Here is a 17,257-nt window from a genome sequence, read left to right on the forward strand (position 1 = left end):
TATGGTTAAGAACACTGTCTTTCATAGGGCTGTATTAGCGACTGCGTGCAGAAGGAGCTTATTGTAACAGAGCTGTGCTGTGCAGGAAAGACAAGCATCACTTTAAATTCAGAACACAGGGTTGTGCATCACAGTAATAGTGATGCCTTCCAGATCAACTACATTCACTGCAACTTTGTTAGCTTGCTTAATGAGCCGAAGGTAAAACCTGGGAATCAACAGTAAAGTGAAATTGAAGTGATTTCTCTAAGGTCACACCGAATCTCGTGAAACAGTCAAAAGAATCAGTTCCTCTTGTGTGTCTGCGTGTTTTAACAAGACCAAGTTTCATCTTTACCCCACAGAGAAAGAAACACTTTTGAGACCTCTCACAAATCAATACTAAAATACATTATGCCATACAAAACAGTAAGCTGTAGAGCATTAGGAAGGAAAACCAAAACCTCCTACAAAGGCTGTATCAAAGGACCAGAAGCTTTGCCATGTACAATTACAACCCAGGGTAACATCATGTCCAAATGGTTATTATTGGGAAAGAACTACCTCTTTCCCGCAAGGAAAGTGAGTGAATGTTTCAATGATGTAAAACAAATAACATTTAAAACCACTTCTTACTCAGAGCAAACTAACCATTTTTAAACTTGAAGCTCTAAATGCATGTAATGAAGTCATTATTGCACAAGAATATGACTCCTCAATCAAAATGCCTGAAATCTCTGCCATAATAACTGTATTTAGATTGAAAAGAAACCATGTAGTCTACTATTCAATTAACAAGAAATCTTTATTCTCTGCTCTCTGGGTTTTTCTTACAATGTTCTATTCTTTTCACATTGATTACAGGGAAGATAAAGAAGGAAAAAAAAAGAAAAAAACACACTTATTCACAATAGAAGTATCAGAAAGTACATTCAAAGATTACCTGTCAACTTGCCACAAGTTGAATTTTATTTCATCACACAACAGCAAATGAGAACAATTTTTTCTCCCATACTCTTTGAAGAGTAGATGCTTTTAGATGCTTTTAAGAAAACAGAAATAGAAACGGTGTCTGGTATCGTTTTGTTCTGCAGCAACAGCAGGACAGCAGGCTTCTAAGCTCGCAGAATCACAGAAGGGTTGAGGTTGCAAGGGACCTCTCAAAATCACCTAGTCATCCCCCTGCTTAAACCAGGGTCAGCTACAGCAGGTTACACAGGGTCGTGTCCAGTCAGGTTTTAAATATCATCACTACTTTTCTGGGCAGCCTATTCCAGTGTTTGATCACCCTCACAGTAAAATGTGCTTTTTTATGTTCAGATGGAATTTTCTGTATTTCCATTTGTGCCCTCTGACCCTTGCGCTGCCACCGGGAACCACTGAGAAAAGCCTGGCTCCTTCCAGGCTTTCTTTGCACCTTCCCATCAGGTATTTCCGCACAAAGATAAGACACCCCTGAACCTTCTCTTCTCCAGGCTGAACCATCCCAGCTCTTCCAGCTTCTCCTCATTGTCAGATGCTTCAAGCCCACAGCCATCATTATGGCCCTTTGCTGTACTTGCTCTAGTATGTCTGTGTCTCTTTTGCACTGGAGTGCCCAGAACTGGACACAGCGCTCCAGCTGTCATTCACCAATGCTAAGCAGAAGGCAAGGATCACCTCCCTCAGCCTGCTGACAATACTCGTCCTAATGCAGACCAGGACACTGTTAGCCTTCTTTGCTGCAAGGGCACGTTGCTGGTTCATGTTTAGGTTGGTGTCCAGCTGGACCTCCACAGCCTCTTCCTCAAAGCTGCTCTGCAGCTGGCCAGTTCCCAGCCTGTCCTGGTTATCCCATGGGGTTATGCCTCCCCAGGGACTGGATTTTGCATTTTCCTTTGTTGAACTTTATAAGACTCCTAACAGTCTATTTCTCCAGCCTATTGAGGTCTCTCTGAATGGCAGCACAATTGTGGAGGACCACTTGGAACAAAATGGACACATGAGCGATTCAGGACTCATGTCAATAGCATGAGTTTGAGTTAGGTCTCCCGGCCTAGCATCAAGGTCATCTAAAGAACACTTGTGGGGGCAGAATGAGAAAGTTGGCTCAAGAAGAACAACTCCCAGATGTGGAATGCAAAACTTGGCAAACTTAAGGACTTATAAGGCCTTCGCGTGAACTGAAAGCTTTAGCCAATCATAAGCTGTATCTACGCGCGTGTCTCGTTAAGCTCAACCAATTAGGATTGTATAAGGTCCGCGGGGACACTCAGAGAGAATATATAAACCGCTATCTGGGCTTAATAAAGCGTCAGCATTTAATCATATTGGTTGTCCTGCTGTCCATTTATCTCCCGCACACAATTACCTGGTATATCAGCCACTCCTCACAGCTTTTAATTGTCCACAAATCTGTTGAGGGTGTACTCTGTGCCATCACTGAGATCATTAATGAAGATGTTAAACAGGACTGGACCCAGTATAAACCCCAGGATACACCACTAGTGACTGGCCTGCAACCTGACTTTGTGTCCAGCTGTTCAGCCCATTTTCAGTCCACCTTATTGTCCACTTATCTAGCCCATAATTTATCAGTTCATCTATGCGGATGTTACATGAAACCATGTCAAAAGCCTTAATTAAGTCAAGATAAACAACTTCCACTGCTCTTCCCTCACCCACCAAGGTAGTCATCTCATCACGGGAAGCTATCAGGTTGGTCAGACATGATTCCTCCTTCCTACAACCATGCTGACTACTCTTGATCACCTTCTTGAACTTCATTTTCAGAAATGGTTTCCCAAATTATTTGCGCTACCACCTCAGGGAGTAACCACTGGCCTGTAGCTCCCCAGATCCATCTTCCCATCCTTCTTGAAAGAGGATGTGACATTTTCTTTCTGCCAGTCCTCAGAAACTTCCCCCAATCCCCACAACCTTTCAGAGATGATCGAGAGTGGCCCTGCAGAGACCTTGGCCCACTCCCTCAACAATCATGGGCACATTCCACCAGGTCACTGGACTTTTGGACGTCCAGTTTGTTTCAATGTTCTCCAGTGTAATCCTTGTCCACTGAGGTAAAGCTGCCTTTCTCCAAGCTTACCCACTGATCACAGAGGACTGCAAGTCCCTGAAAGTTGACTTTACCATTACAGACCAAGGCAAAGAAGGCAATGAAAGCAGGACAGTGGAATATCACAAAGTCTAGCTATCGTCAAAATTAGGTATTTTGTTCTTTTTCCAGAAGGGTAGCCAGATGTCAACAAGTCTTTAGTTGTCAATTTCTAGGACGATTTTGACCAAGCATCAATACAACCAATTATCAGAATACTCCCATATACTCTTATTTATTAATGATACATCATTATTAGCAGTTGGTGATCATAATTATTTGTGTATTTTAAAGCCAAAGCAAGATATACCCAAGCAGGACGGGGGCAGAAAATACTGATGGTGAGGATAAAAAGGAAGAAAGATGGAAGGACACCATTTGTTAAGGACAGAGGCAAATGTTGTTACTCAGATATTATTTTAAAATCTACATTTATAATTCATTCATATGAAAATACCACCCATTAACACCTGCAAGCTTCTCTACCCAGAATCTATCCCCGAGAAAGAAAAACTCCTTATAACTCAAAGTAGACCTAGCCTCTACCAGGCAGGGATTTCTTAACTCCTTAGAAGCTGCTAGTTATGCTTTCTTACTTGAGAACTCTTGTGTAGGAGAGAAGCCAATTTAGGTATAACACTATAGTACAAGTTAAGTTTATGGCAAGATTATCAGAAGATAATATATAGATGTTACCAGGCTGAAAAGTAATTAGTCAGGAGACAAAGGGACAAGCAGTCTCCCACACGTGAGTGTTTTGGACAAAGGTCAAGTCTGAAATCCAAAACCTGAGCTAAAACAAGTCCTAGGAGCCATAAAGATCTAAACTTAACAAAGAACTGGACTTTGGGAGAGCCTAGTCCTTAGCATAATACTTTGAACAAGAAGCGCAGGCTTCTAGAAGCCTATGCTGCACAAGTGAGATGCCTCATGATGGTTTCAAAGTAAGCTTGAACACTGTCAGTCACAGAGCAGTGAATCACTGAAAATCAGACCAAACCTGCAAAGAGCCAGCCAGCAATGGAGTTTTTGAATCCCATTTAAAAAGGACTTTCCCTCAGTCCTTTTTGACTACCAAGTATCTGACACTGTGTAATTCAACCTCCCAAGGACAGGAGTTCTCAAAGGATAACAGGTAAATTTTTTTCAGCCCTTTAAAAGCCAAGATCCTTCTGAACATGTGCTGAAGTAACATTGCACAGATATAGGAAGCATTTAAATACAACATATTCACACATGCTGAGACCATACCTATGAAGTGGAGACACATCGGAATGACATGGCAACTGCTTAAATTATTACAGGATTTCAACTCAGGATCTGGATGTCCGCATTTGTAAAATTCCAAGTTTCAACGTTTATGTCTACTTTCAAAATATCTAGCTGTACTTCTTTAAAGTTATGTAGGTTTTGCACCTGGGAGGAATTACAGAAAGAATTGCCTTTAGGAGAAACTCCATCACTTCTAATGCTGAAGGCTGTGCAGCTGAGAAAGAAAATTCGCTGTTCCGTCATAAAACAAATATCCTCTAAGTCAGATTTCCCTGTACCCTAAGAGAGAAAGGCCCAAATCCCATTGAAATATAATGGGATTGAATATCTGAACTCTTCAAAAATACAATGGAATTTGAGTACCCACATCCAATTGAAATGTAATGAGATTTGAGTACCTAAACCCCATAGCCTGATTGAAAAATCCACCCTTGGTGTTCCACATGATCATGAGGGCAGGTGTGACTTTGAAAACATATGGCATTATGCCTCAGCTAGCACAGCAGAAACTACATTTAGTTTAATCACAGATTATCCCAGAGTACTCACCTACAGGATTATTTATATTTTTTCATAACAAAAGGTTGAATTTCTGAACCACTAGTTACACGATTAGCAGTTTCTGCATTCATCTACCCAGCAGAGAAAGCGATAGGAAGTTCACAGAGGCTGCATAAAGTTCTTTGACATTAGTTCGCTTTTCTGATTCTGCAAGCCCTAGTCCCTAAACAAGGTTAAAAGAAGCAAGCTAACCAGTTAGCATTAGCAAAAATCATGTCTTTGGCACAAAGGATTATGATGGCCTGACAGATTTTGATCATGCCTAGAATATACACACCAATCCTCTGGAGAGCCAGATGCCTCGTGGATGGAGGCAGGACACGGATGGCATCTGGTACCAGTATGTGCAGAAAAAAACCCAGCAAATAATTTCCACTCCCTTAACACATTCAGTAACTAGTTTTGTTGTCCTTTCGACTCAATAAAGGTGAAATGCACGGTATTGCCACAGGGTGGCTCATCTAGCCTGCAGTGGAAGCCACAGATTTTCTACTTAACACAAGCAGCTGAAGCAAAGCTGTCTCAAAAAACTTTATGGATTGTTACAGCCACAGTACACAGGGAAGAACTACTGCAAAAAGAAAACCAGGACGGACACAGACCCAATTTTAATTCACCTTAATCCTCCATAGTCTCTCTCACACCAGTGAAGCAACACTCATTCCTGATGACTTTGTGGGTGGATAATGTCTTCTGACATGAAGGCACCGAGCCCACATTCCTCAGCAGCCAAAAATCCCACTGACTTCCTCGGAATTTCCAAATGACCAAAGTAATGCAGCCTCATGCCTTGTTCGCATACCTGCTCACCATGATGAAAAACATTCTGTTCTCTTCAAAGGGTTTGGGATAGGACTCTTGCTTGATCAATAGTGTCACAGTGAAAACTGACCTCACTATTGCTGGGGCAGTTGTTAAACATTTTACGTTAACCTCTACAATAAACATCATGTCACAGGCTGTTAGGATAGCTGACTAGCAAACTGAAAACCATGCATTTATAACGATCAAATCTTTCTAGATGTGAAAAAATATCTCATTTGTTTTTAAAAAGCAGTTTGGTGTTGGTAGCAAACTTTCAAAGTAAGTATTTACAGTAAAAATACCCATAGAATATACTACTAAATTATTATAATGCTCAGCCATGGTCAAATAGTTATAGAACAAAGAATTTTCTAAGACCCTAAGAATATAATTACTGATGCAGAATTACCCTCCGAGGGCAACAGTAGCCCCAAGAGCAGAACATATTGACATGGGTAATGCAACAGGCCTGTGCTACTGTTTGCAATCATAGATCAGATCACCTTACCAGCACAGTTTTGCTATGCTACCTCTGTGCCCGTACCCTGCAGAAAGTATCAAGTTTATAATAAACAAGCAGATCAATTGCATGGAATTTGAACAAGAGGTGCAATATTTTCCTGGAAGCATCTAACAGCATCCAGCCCCATGAACAGGAGACAGATGTCAGGCAGTGGGCACAGCTGCTGTTCCGCAAAATCCCAAAGTACCTTTCATATAAAAGACCCAAAAGGGGAAAGGGGGGGGGGGAAAGGAAGCAATCCCAGAGAAGCAGATGTGTGGTAACCTCTGGACGAAAACTCAACAGAAGGCCTTTATAAGAAATGGTAGGTATTATGATTTTATGTGATGTACAAAGAATATAACCTAAATGTACTTTTTAAGATAAATTGTGCTGTGTTTTCTCCAGAGTATCATATTCCCGCTCACATACCTACGTCACTATGAGGTGGCAAGATGCTGTTTAATTCCCACCACTGTTTTAAGAACAGTGATTTCCTTCCCTCGCCCGGCAAATTCACTAAACGCATTTATCCTGACATTTCACATGGTGCTGCGCTACTACACCTCTTACGCTGCCATATGATGGCGCTAAGTCACGTTAGCACTCTAGGTTTCCGTGCCCAGGAGCCCGCAGGCCCCTTCCCTCCCAGCTCTCCTGCCTTTCACGGCCGCGGCCCGCCGGCCGAGGGGCGGCTGACCCTGCTGGGGCCCCGGATCCGCTCCCCATGCGCGGCGGCGGCCGCTGCCCCCCTCCCCTCAGCCACCCCCCACTACCACAAGTCCCAGAAGGCACCGCAACGCCGAGAAACTACAGCACCCGAAATGCACCGCGCCCAGCCCCCGCCACCAGCGGCGCCGCGCTGCCTGCCGGGAGGCGCAGGCTTCACCGGTGCGCCCCGCCCGCCCCTCCTCCTGACCCCGCCCCCTCCCGCCACGCGCCGCAGGTAGTAGCCCGATACCCCGCCCGCCTCCCCCCCCTCCCGGCGCCAGCGCGCGGAGGGGCGGGGCCGGGCCGGCCGAGCTGGAGGGGCTGCCCCGGCGCTACGCGGCGGAGGGAGGCGAGCGCGGCGGCTAGCAGGTGAGCGGGAGCAGGCGGCGCCAACGCCGCTGAGGGCAGCGCGGGCGGGCGGCGCGGTGCGGTGCGAGCGGAGCTCGGGCTGGGAGCGAGCCGAGCTCGGGCTGGGAGCGAGCCCCTCCGCAGCCCGCCCCGCGCCGGGCACGGCCGCCCCCGCCGCGTTCGCGCCGGCCGGTGGCGCAGCTCCCGCACCTGTGTGGAGGCGGCTGCGCCGGCCCCCGCCGGTGGGGGGCGCCGCGGGTCGTAGAGCCGCCGCGCGGGCTGCGGGGCGGGACGGCGGGGACGGAGCCCTCTTACCAGGGCAGGGCGAGGGCGCGGGCGCGAAACGGCGCCCCAGCTCAGCGGTGGGTCCTCAGTTGGCGCCGCGGTGAAACCCGCCGGTTCCCGGAGCCTTGCGGCCGGGCAGGGCGTACCGTGCAGCTGCGGTACGGCACGGCGGGCTCGGTGGCCGCTCCCGGAGTTACGTAAAGCGGCGCGAGCGGCATCCGGCGAGCGTGACGGACCCGCGGTGCCGGGCGGCAGCGGACAGCGGCGTAACCGCCGCGCTCCGCCCGCCTCGGGCTGTGCCCGCGCCGGCGGCGAGCCGGGAGGTAGCTGTCGAGGCTGTTGGGTTTTCTTCTGTCAAATAGCACTAAACCACAGGCGGAGGTAGGCACCGTGAGCACGTCCTGCCCTGGAGCTGGGGGAGGGGACAGCACAGTTAACCTTCCGATGGCTCTAATTCGGTAGCAGGCTCTTTAGGGCAGAAACTGCCCGCTTTGCGTGGCTGCGAGGTGAGGTCTATAGGCCCCAAACTTGAGTTCATGACCAGGTGAAATACGTTGTGAAGTAATTTGATTGAAATCGGCACAAAACGATTGTTTTTAAAATAGATATGTATAAAACCTAACTCGGCAAGTTGCCTCTTTAAATATGCCACTAAGTTCTTCAGCTGACATTCCATGGTAACACTTAAATCCTAAACAGCAGAGGCCAGCCTGACTGCTTTGCCCTAATATATGTAACCAGATCACAAATAGTATTGCATAGCTAAAAGTCTTCTAAATCCAATTAGACCTGTTAAGTGAGGATTGTTTTGTTTCTAATCTACTATCCTTGAATTGCATGACTTACGTGTTTCTCACTGAACATACAAACCATTAGCTTAAAAGGGTTTGGAATTGCAAGAGCTGAAAGCTGGAGGCAAACCCTTTTTAAGTGGTTTTATTACAGCTTGTTTGCTTCACCCACAAGAAGGGAGGTGGCTGTTGTAAACACCCAGTAGGGTGAGTTGGTGTCAGGCTGGTTCCTGGGACTCCATCCTGTCCTGTTGCAGCGCTCGCAGTTCAGTACTTCCAGCAGCTGTTCTCTTCTTTTATTTCATTCTTAACTTACAGTTGGGAATCAAGCTAAACCAAATACAGGTTCTGAGCAGGAAGCGAGGTTCTTACAAAAAGTGAAGTAAATATCCAGGTAAGAAGGAGAGTGCAGTCCCTGAGTTATCTCTTAGGTGTCATGAGTGATCTGTTTGTTCTGAAAGTTGGTGTGGTGCAATGATTCCACTGCTTTAGTGCAGTGATGCATGAGGCCAGTCCATGGTGAAGCTTGGGCAGTAGCAGGCTGTGCACCTAAATCTTCCCTCCTTACTGCATCAGTGTAAGCAAGGAGTGATACAGCTTGCCTAAAAGTGGGAGGTTTATCAAATTATTTTCTGTTCCTTTTTTATGGCATGAATTGGCAGAAAACTCCTGTATTCATAGCAAAGGCTTGAGTCCTAAGGTTGTGACCCTTATTTGAGCATTGTATTCTTTTCCTAATGTTTAGCCTTCATAAAGTGCAAATTAATGAGATTTTTAAACCCTGTTGTGATTAATAGCTTGTAAATATTTTAGATACTTCAAAATTGGGATACTTTTACAGTTTAAGAGGGATTTACACACATATGCGTATATTATGTATTTATGAGTCTGGTAAGTTCTAATGAAACCTTTATAATATTTCTTTTTCTATTTTATTGATCCCTCAAAAAAAAAAAAAGTGATGTGGTGTGCCCTTCGCTCGTTTCGCCTGACATTTCTGTTACTCAAAGAATACTCTTCTGTTACTCTTGAGAGTTACAGGAATCTGAGTGTGACACTGGTGGTATCAGCCCCTTCTGTTTATTTATGAGTATGTTACTGTGTCAGATTGAGTCAAGATTGTCATTTAGAAGCAAATACTGTGACTATCACCATTTAATACGCTTTGACTCACAATTTGGGATGGTCTTGCGAAGCACAGGAGAAACTAAACCAGAAAATGTACCCTGGGAGCAGACCTAATGCAGCTGCTAATAAGCTTTCAGTCAATGGTACCAAATTACAGCTAGTCTGATAGAAAAGTTGCTGAAGTGTGTACAGTGTAGATGCTGCATTCTTAACACCAAGTGCCTTACTCTGCAGGTCTTTTGAGCTGTCTTGCTTGCCAATATAGGTATAGCCTTTCAGTAATGCATGTGCATTTAAGAGCAGTGGTAAGTTCAAGATAGTAAGTTATTGACTGGCATTTCACTTTGAAGAAAGAAGTCCTTCTAGAAACAACACTGTTCATAGAATGACAGAGTGGTTTTGTTTGGAAGGAACCTTAAAGATCATCTAGTTCCTACCCCCCTGCCATGGGCAGGGACACCTTCCACTAGACCATGTTGCTCAAAGCCGCATCCAGCCTGGCCTCGAAGACTGCCAGGGATGGGGCATTCACAACTTCTCTGGGCAGCCTATTCCAGCATCTCAACACCCTCATAGTTTGCAAGTATTGTAACTCCTGAAAATGTCATTGTGGCTTGTGATTGGTTTTGGGTTGGTTTGTTTTCCCAAAAAGTGCTGAAAGGCACAGGCTTTTTGTCTTCTCAAAATTCCATGAACTCCTGGTTAAACAGCATCAGATGCCCTGAGATGTGGCCTTATTTTCCTTTCCTGGTTCAGATTCATAAAGTCATATAGCAGAAGCTTATAACTGCTTTTTTCATTTCAGATCCTTTGATTTGTTGCAAACCTGGACTCAGTTGGATTCCTCTGTTGATAGGGATTTAATCCCACACCTCTCAGGATCATGATTGGGTGGGGCATTCCTTGTGCTGGTAACATGAAAGAGTCACTGAAGTGGCAAGTGAAAAAAGGAGTTAGCTTGTTTAGTGTTCTATACAGATGAAAATATTGCTAGAGAAAAATCTACCAGAGGATACTTCATGTCTTGATACTTATATCTCTATTAAAAAAGTATATTGCAAATTTTATTGTTTGAGGCAGAAAACAGATTTACTTACTGAGATATAGGTGGAAAAAGGGATTTAGATCTAGGTGTAGCTCCAAGAGAATGTCTTGCCTCCAAGACAGCAGTGACTTGCTTCTTTCAAACTGTGAGGCTGAAGCATATCGCCTGTCTGACACCTGGGGTTAAGTCGCACAACCAAGCACAGGACTGTGCTGCAACGGAAACTGCTGGATAGTCCAGATCCTGTACCTGACCAGCAAAGTCAGCAGAGGTTTATGCTACTGACATTTCTATTCAAGTGCTGCTGAGTGTCCAGCCTCATCCCACAGCGAAGCACAGTTGCTCCCAAGGAGTCACTGCCAGTTTGAAATTGTTCTTGTTGGTCAAGTTCCCTGAGCTTTCTGATGTACAGAGTGTGTGAAGATTTCCCTGTGTAGCTGAAAGAACAGAAAGTTTGTTTTTTACTTCATTCACAGAATTCTTTCATGAGCATTTTTCAGTCTTTCTCATTGACGCTGGTCCATTTCATGTTTATTTCCTTATTCATGTTCTCGAAGATTTATTTAGAGCAAGAGAATGAAAGAATCACTTCACCTTGGCGATTAAGAAGCTCATTTGGTTTTGCTTCAGTAAATGATTGATTCTGTATATGACGTGAATCAGGTTGATGGTTTCCCATTTCAGAGCCTCCTGCAGCCTCGTGGTTAATCAGTATACTCTTAGGTGAAATGGGTGGTGACTCAAATCCTATTAGTCCAAAGAGGTGGCATCTAATTTGCATCTTATAAGACCTCTTCTTTGGGTACTTTGTTAAAATGAGGAGATGGTGCTTTTTTGGCAGTTTGATACGACTGTCTTAATTTTATTTTGCTATTTTTTTAGAAATGTACACACATGCACACAAAAGATTACTTTTGGCTTGTAATTGTTTTCTTGAAGAAAAAAAAGTGTTGTCTTTTTTTCCCTGAACTTGTTCTTTTTTATATTTTAATCTGCTGGAATGGGAAACTAGCTGCTGTTACAACACTGCTTTTGATGTGCATGCTTGTAAAACTTAATTGCTCCAATTCAAGCTACAGAAAATGTGTCCAGTTAACATTGTTACAAATGTCTGCAGCATTATAAGCAACAGGGTTGTTTTGAAAAAGTATTTGGCTTTGAAAACAGATCCATTATATTTCAGTGAATATGTAATATATGCAAACATGTTTCTCACCTAAGTTGTTTGCTGTGTTGTCTTTTGATTCATGTCCTGTGTATTGTTGCATGCATTTTTGGTTTGTGTAGTCTGCTCCCGATATCTTACAGAAGCAATTCTGAGAAAAGCTTTTGTATTGTTTGTACTAAACAGTCACCTAAAACTACACCAACTTCTTAAGTGCCTCAAAATTGCTGACTTTTTCAATACAACAAAACAGCATTTAAAGGCATAAAGGGCAAAACCATTTTTCTCTTTTATAATCTTACTTTAACATTCTGTCATTTTAATTCTAATAGCTGTGAAAGTCAGAGAACTGTAAAGCTGTCCACCAAACTGCAGAAATACAGTTTAAAAGCAGCATTTTATATGAAGCCAAATTCCTTGTGAAAATGTTTAAGCATCAGTACTCCTATGTACCATCTCAGTGCTGTTACAGAATCTTCCAAAGCAGTATCTTAGTGTTGCTTTCACTTAAAAATTACAGCAATATTTTCTGTCCTTCACTGCAGGTACTGTTCTTGAAAAGAGGAGAAAACATGGCTTATACAGTGAATGAACCTTAAACTCCTGGCCCAAAAACTGTATCTTTTTTCATGAAGGATGGCAACACCATATGTTCCTGTTCCTATTCCTATTGGAAGTTCCTCATCCAGCTTTACAAACAGAAACCAAAGAAGTTCTTCTTTTGGGAGCATCTCGACAAGTTCCAGCTCCTCAAAAGGACAATTGGAAGACTCTACAATTGGTAGTTTTAAAAAGATGAGCGTGCCTGACCAGATTGGTTCTACATCATCTGTGTGTAGTAGTCCACTTGTTAGGACTAAATTTACAGGTATGGACACATCCATAGAATACTGTACGCAGCCTTCAGAAGAAATAGAGCAGAATACAGATTCCAGGAGCTGGGAAGATCGACCGTCCACGCCTACTATACTGGGTTATGAGGTGATGGAGGAAAGGGCAAAATTCACTGTAAGTTTTGGAGATAGTTCATCATGTTATGACAAGATAACAATTGAATGTACTTTGCATTCTCTTTCAGTAATTAATCCCACAGTTCAAGTACTTTACAAATACCAATTTACCTTCTAAGTATTGCTGTCTAATAGGAAAATATCATTCCTGTTATACAGGTGGGAAAATTGAGACTTGTAAGCAGTCTTTCCTGTAATTTTGTATGTGGAATAGAAGGAATTTATTCGACTTCAAATTTCTGCTGGAATAGTCAGGAATTCTTTCAAAGTTTACAGTTCCTTGTGAGACTGAACTTGGAGAAATTCTGGATAGTTAAACATCTTAAAATGTAGTCTTTTATTTGAAATGGATGATAAGCCACCCTGATATTTGCCTTTTACAGTTATTAGTAACATAGAATATTTTGCATTAAAGTGTAAACAGATAGGTTTCAGCTTCTTGCGTTGTCAAGTTTAGTTTCTGATAAGGGGAAATCTGTTCAGGAAACATTAGTGAGATGTCATATATGCAGTATCTCGTGACAGAACACCAGCTTAACTGATTTGTATTGATTTTTTTATCAAAATGTACTACAGTTGGCAGTTCAATATGTTTTACATGCCATAAATATATTAACGCATTTGGTTTTGTGGATGTGGTTGGAACATTTTGAGCTAATTCAGCAATGCTTGTGGGACTGATGGAAGTTCTTACTTATTATTTATCAATTATGTTACTTCAGGATAGCAACATTAATGACAAGTAGGTGAGGAGGAGGAAATAGCAGACAAACTTTTTTCCTCCTATTTTGTTTTAGATTAGAAAAGTGTGGAATCTAATGCCCTTATGACAGTTGAAATACTAATAAAATAATCAAGTTCTTTTTGCAAATAATTAATGCTGCTTTTTAATCATTTGAGAATAATGGTTTGTCTTTTAAGTTTTTCCTTTTCTGACATATTCATGGCAGCATGATTAGTACTGTTATATTGACAAGGGTTAGTCTGAAAATATGTGCAGGCATATTTCAGTGTACATGTAAGATGTTCTTCCACTGTAGTTAAAATGACAACTTGGACTCCTCATTTTATATAGAAGGCCAGGATGCAGTACAAATGAAACATTCTTCATCGTTAAAATGCTTAGATGCATTTTTGTTTCTGAAATCACTTCTGTGCCTGTTCCTCAAAGCACATAATTAACTGTTTGTTTTCAGCTGCATGTTGAAAATAAGCTTGCTATTGTGCATTAAAATCAGCAATTTTAATTGCTGGAAATTTTATTTGCTTCTGCAGTGGAAAATCAGTGAGATGGAAGACAGTGGAAATTAAATTGACATCACCTGTAAAAGAGAGGAGACTCAACTGCTGAAGTTTTGGTTGGTTTTTTTTCAATTTGTTAGCATCTCCTGGTTCCAAAAATATGAATCTGAATGGGTTATGCTGGGTCATGTGCCAACTTCAAGAGTTAAACGTTAATGCATGTTGGAGCACATGGCTGTTGAAGCTTATGAGAGAGAAAACCTAGGCTTGAAAAAAGTCTCTGTTTGTAAGCAGTTGGTCTCTGAGTGAGCAGTGCTGGAATGTTCAATTAGCCCTTTTGGTCTGGAGGTTTTTTAGCCAACTAGAAATTATAATGAGATGCCAAATCAGCCAGAGATTGTTACCAAATATTGGCATATTTTCATTGAATGTTTTATATTTGTGGAATAAGGCAATTCAGAGTTGACTGGAATTATGTGAATTTGTTTTAATTTGTTAGAGGTTTTTTTCCCAAGATCTTGTGTGAAGGAACTGACAGTTGGTTTTGTAATAGTGTAGTTTTTCTTGTTTATTAATTAAAAATCTAAAAAAAAAACCAAACAAAAAAAACCCAAACAAAACAAAACCTGCAAAACTTTTTTCAACTTTGGCAAGAAAACTATGTTGGGGTTTGGGGCAGTAATCACAAGCTGGTTGCGCTCCTTATTGCAGTTAAGTTGACCATAATTTGTGAAGACTTTATCTAATATTTGCTTGGAAACCATTCAAAGTAAGGGTCAGACTTACTGGATATTGGTTTTTGTGTGCATTTGTAAGCAATGCCTTTGCAGAACTTTTAATAGAATAAAACAGTAGAATAGAATACTGATTAGCATGTAAATCTGCAAGCATGTTCCACAGCTGCTTGTTCTGTGTTTTACTGTGTACTAGCAAAGTTTTCACAGTTTTATATAGCAGTTCTGCTTTATGAAGTTTTCAGAAAATGAAACTGTTTATACTTACGGTATGAAGGAAAGCTAAAACATTTGGACAAATATTTATATAGAAAATGCAAGACAAGAATTACATTTTAATGCTGGCTTCACAGGCATGTCTTGCAGCTTGAATTTTAAAAGCTAATAGCTTTTAGTTAATGACTGAAATATTGCCTCTCTTGCAGCACATGACTTCACAGATGATGTTGCTTGAAAGTGGAATACTGTGTTTAAAAAGTAGATAAGTACTTGTTGAAAAACTGCTTTTAATTTGCACCATAGTTATCTGTAGCTTGTGTAACTGTTCACAACTTAATGTATTATAGAATGCAAAAATGCTAAAAACAGTCTCACACATGTACAAGTTGGCTAGCACTGGGGTTATCAGATGCTGGGACTGCAACAAGAAAAATACATTTATCAGCTAAGACAACCTGCTGTGAAGACATGAAATACTGGGGAAGATTTTACTAGGTAACAGATGAGGAAATGTTTTCAATAGAATTTGGTTAAATGCCCATAAGGGATTGTTTATTATTATGATTCAAAAAATACCTTTTTTTTCCTCGTATTTTGGAGGCATTTTTGCTCGTATTGGTGGGAGGAGAGGGAAAGGAGGGGAAAATTTAACTGGAGAACACCTAGACTGGGAGGGCTAACCCAATACCAGTGCAGAGTCTCTTTTTCCTTACATTGGAGAAAGTAAGGTTGTGACATGAAGACCTTTCTTTTCTAGACACTGTTTAATGTTTTCTAGTTGAAATTGTGTGTTGTTAGATTCATCGTGTTCAGGCATTTGAGTATTTGTCCCCCTAAAAGGTAATTCTATAATTGTTTTTATTATTGTTGTTGTTTTATTTATCTATCCATTTGTTTTTAAATAGGAGAATGGTACTGCTATGGTGTTGTCTGGCTAAATCTGATTCAAATGATATTACTTCAGTTCTACAATGTTAATATAATCATTCTGATGCAGTTATCTAGGGAAATGGTCATATTTTGCCTGGAAAGACAAAACCTTGTGTTCAAGATAAATGGAACAAAAGGAGGATGTTATTTTTATCCTGCATTGCTTTTGCTTGTGAAGCAGGTCAGATAAGACATTGTAAAACAATACAACACACAGTACCTGATTATTACAGTCATCTTGAAAACAGATTGGCCTCAAGGATTAATGAGGGAACTATACTTTGGCAAAAGTTAAAGTAGATCACTAAAACATACCTCGCTTAACACTTTGATAGCTGAGACTTGGGTTTGTTTTTTATTTTCCTGGGAAAGAAATCTGGATTAAATTTAACATGCCCTTTTTACAGACAGAAAATAGCTAAATTTATTTAGGAATTATGGAAATTCCTTCCTTAAATTCTGAAATTAATTTATACTGTTTGTCTGATAATGAAATTGTTTGTTTTGGGGGATTATTTTTTTTCCCACAAGTTTTGTTTCATTAAGAAAAAGAGAATAATTTCAGCCTTCCAGCCAATGCAGTGTGAAGTCCTGCACTTTTTTCTGATATTCCTATTTTTCCACATAGGTATACAAAATACTGGTAAAAAGAAGTCCAGATGAAAGTTGGGTGGTTTTCAGGCGGTACACTGACTTCTCCAGGCTTAATGACAAGGTGAGAATTTTACACTGGTAAATTCTCAGCTAACTTACCTCATTCTTCCTTCGTGTTTCATTTTCTTTGTGTCTGACATTTTTGTCACTTCTTTTCTTGCTTTCTTTTTTCGCTACCTATACAACACATACTATATTAATGAATGAAAAACATGATTCCTCATTTTTTCAAAGACAAATGCAGCTAGCGTAAAGAAGGTATTTCTTCATCTCACGCTGCTAGCGTGCATCATATGTTATATTTATTCCTAGTCTGTGTGGTAAAGGAAGTTAACTCTTTAATAGCTGTATCTCCAGCATGGAAAAAGAATTATGGGCTCTATATTCTGATAGAGTAATTGTTCAGTCCTTTTCAGTGCAACAGACTCTGCTTTTTTCATGATAGAACTGAGGTTTTATTAACATAAATTCCTTGTATGTTGGTCAATCTTCAGTTGTTTTCAGTGTCTTTTGAAGTTATTTGTGAAAGATTGTATCAGATTTTTAAAGCTGAGGACAGAGACCCCAGGTAAACAGGAGTTCTGTGTCAGTAGCTTAATATTTTTAGGACACTTGAAAGCAAAAAAATGTTTGGTCTAAAGAGCATAAGTTTTTTTAAATTGGTAAGTAGCATTTGGCTATCCCATTTAGCGTTATTCACATAGAAGCATAGAAGTACAAAACATAGTAAGGGATTTTTTGTGTACCTTTTCTCCTTGGATCAGTGTGCCTAACCAACAAAGA

At 41.3% G+C, this 17,257-nt stretch overlaps 1 protein-coding gene across 3 annotated transcripts in view; it reads left to right on the plus strand.

The window, feature by feature from the left end:
* Positions 1-7,180: 7,180 nt before the first annotated feature.
* The window catches only part of SNX16 (sorting nexin 16), a 29,023-nt gene continuing 18,946 nt past the window's right edge, over positions 7,181-17,257 (plus strand). Inside the window, exons 1-4 of one of the 3 annotated variants that reach the window (XM_030477591.1) lie at positions 7,181-7,292; positions 12,231-12,693; positions 15,888-16,001; positions 16,449-16,535. In XM_030477591.1, coding sequence (XP_030333451.1) covers positions 12,322-12,693; positions 15,888-16,001; positions 16,449-16,535 — 573 coding nt within the window. In that variant the 5' untranslated portion in view covers positions 7,181-7,292; positions 12,231-12,321. Of the gene's footprint in view, positions 7,293-12,074; positions 12,694-15,887; positions 16,002-16,448; positions 16,536-17,257 lie in introns of those variants that run through there. The other 2 variants (XM_030477599.1, XM_030477608.1) reach the window with 2 other exon arrangements.

This window comes from Strigops habroptila, chromosome 1, assembly GCF_004027225.2.
Source record: "Strigops habroptila isolate Jane chromosome 1, bStrHab1.2.pri, whole genome shotgun sequence".
Lineage (NCBI taxonomy): Eukaryota > Metazoa > Chordata > Aves > Psittaciformes > Psittacidae > Strigops > Strigops habroptila.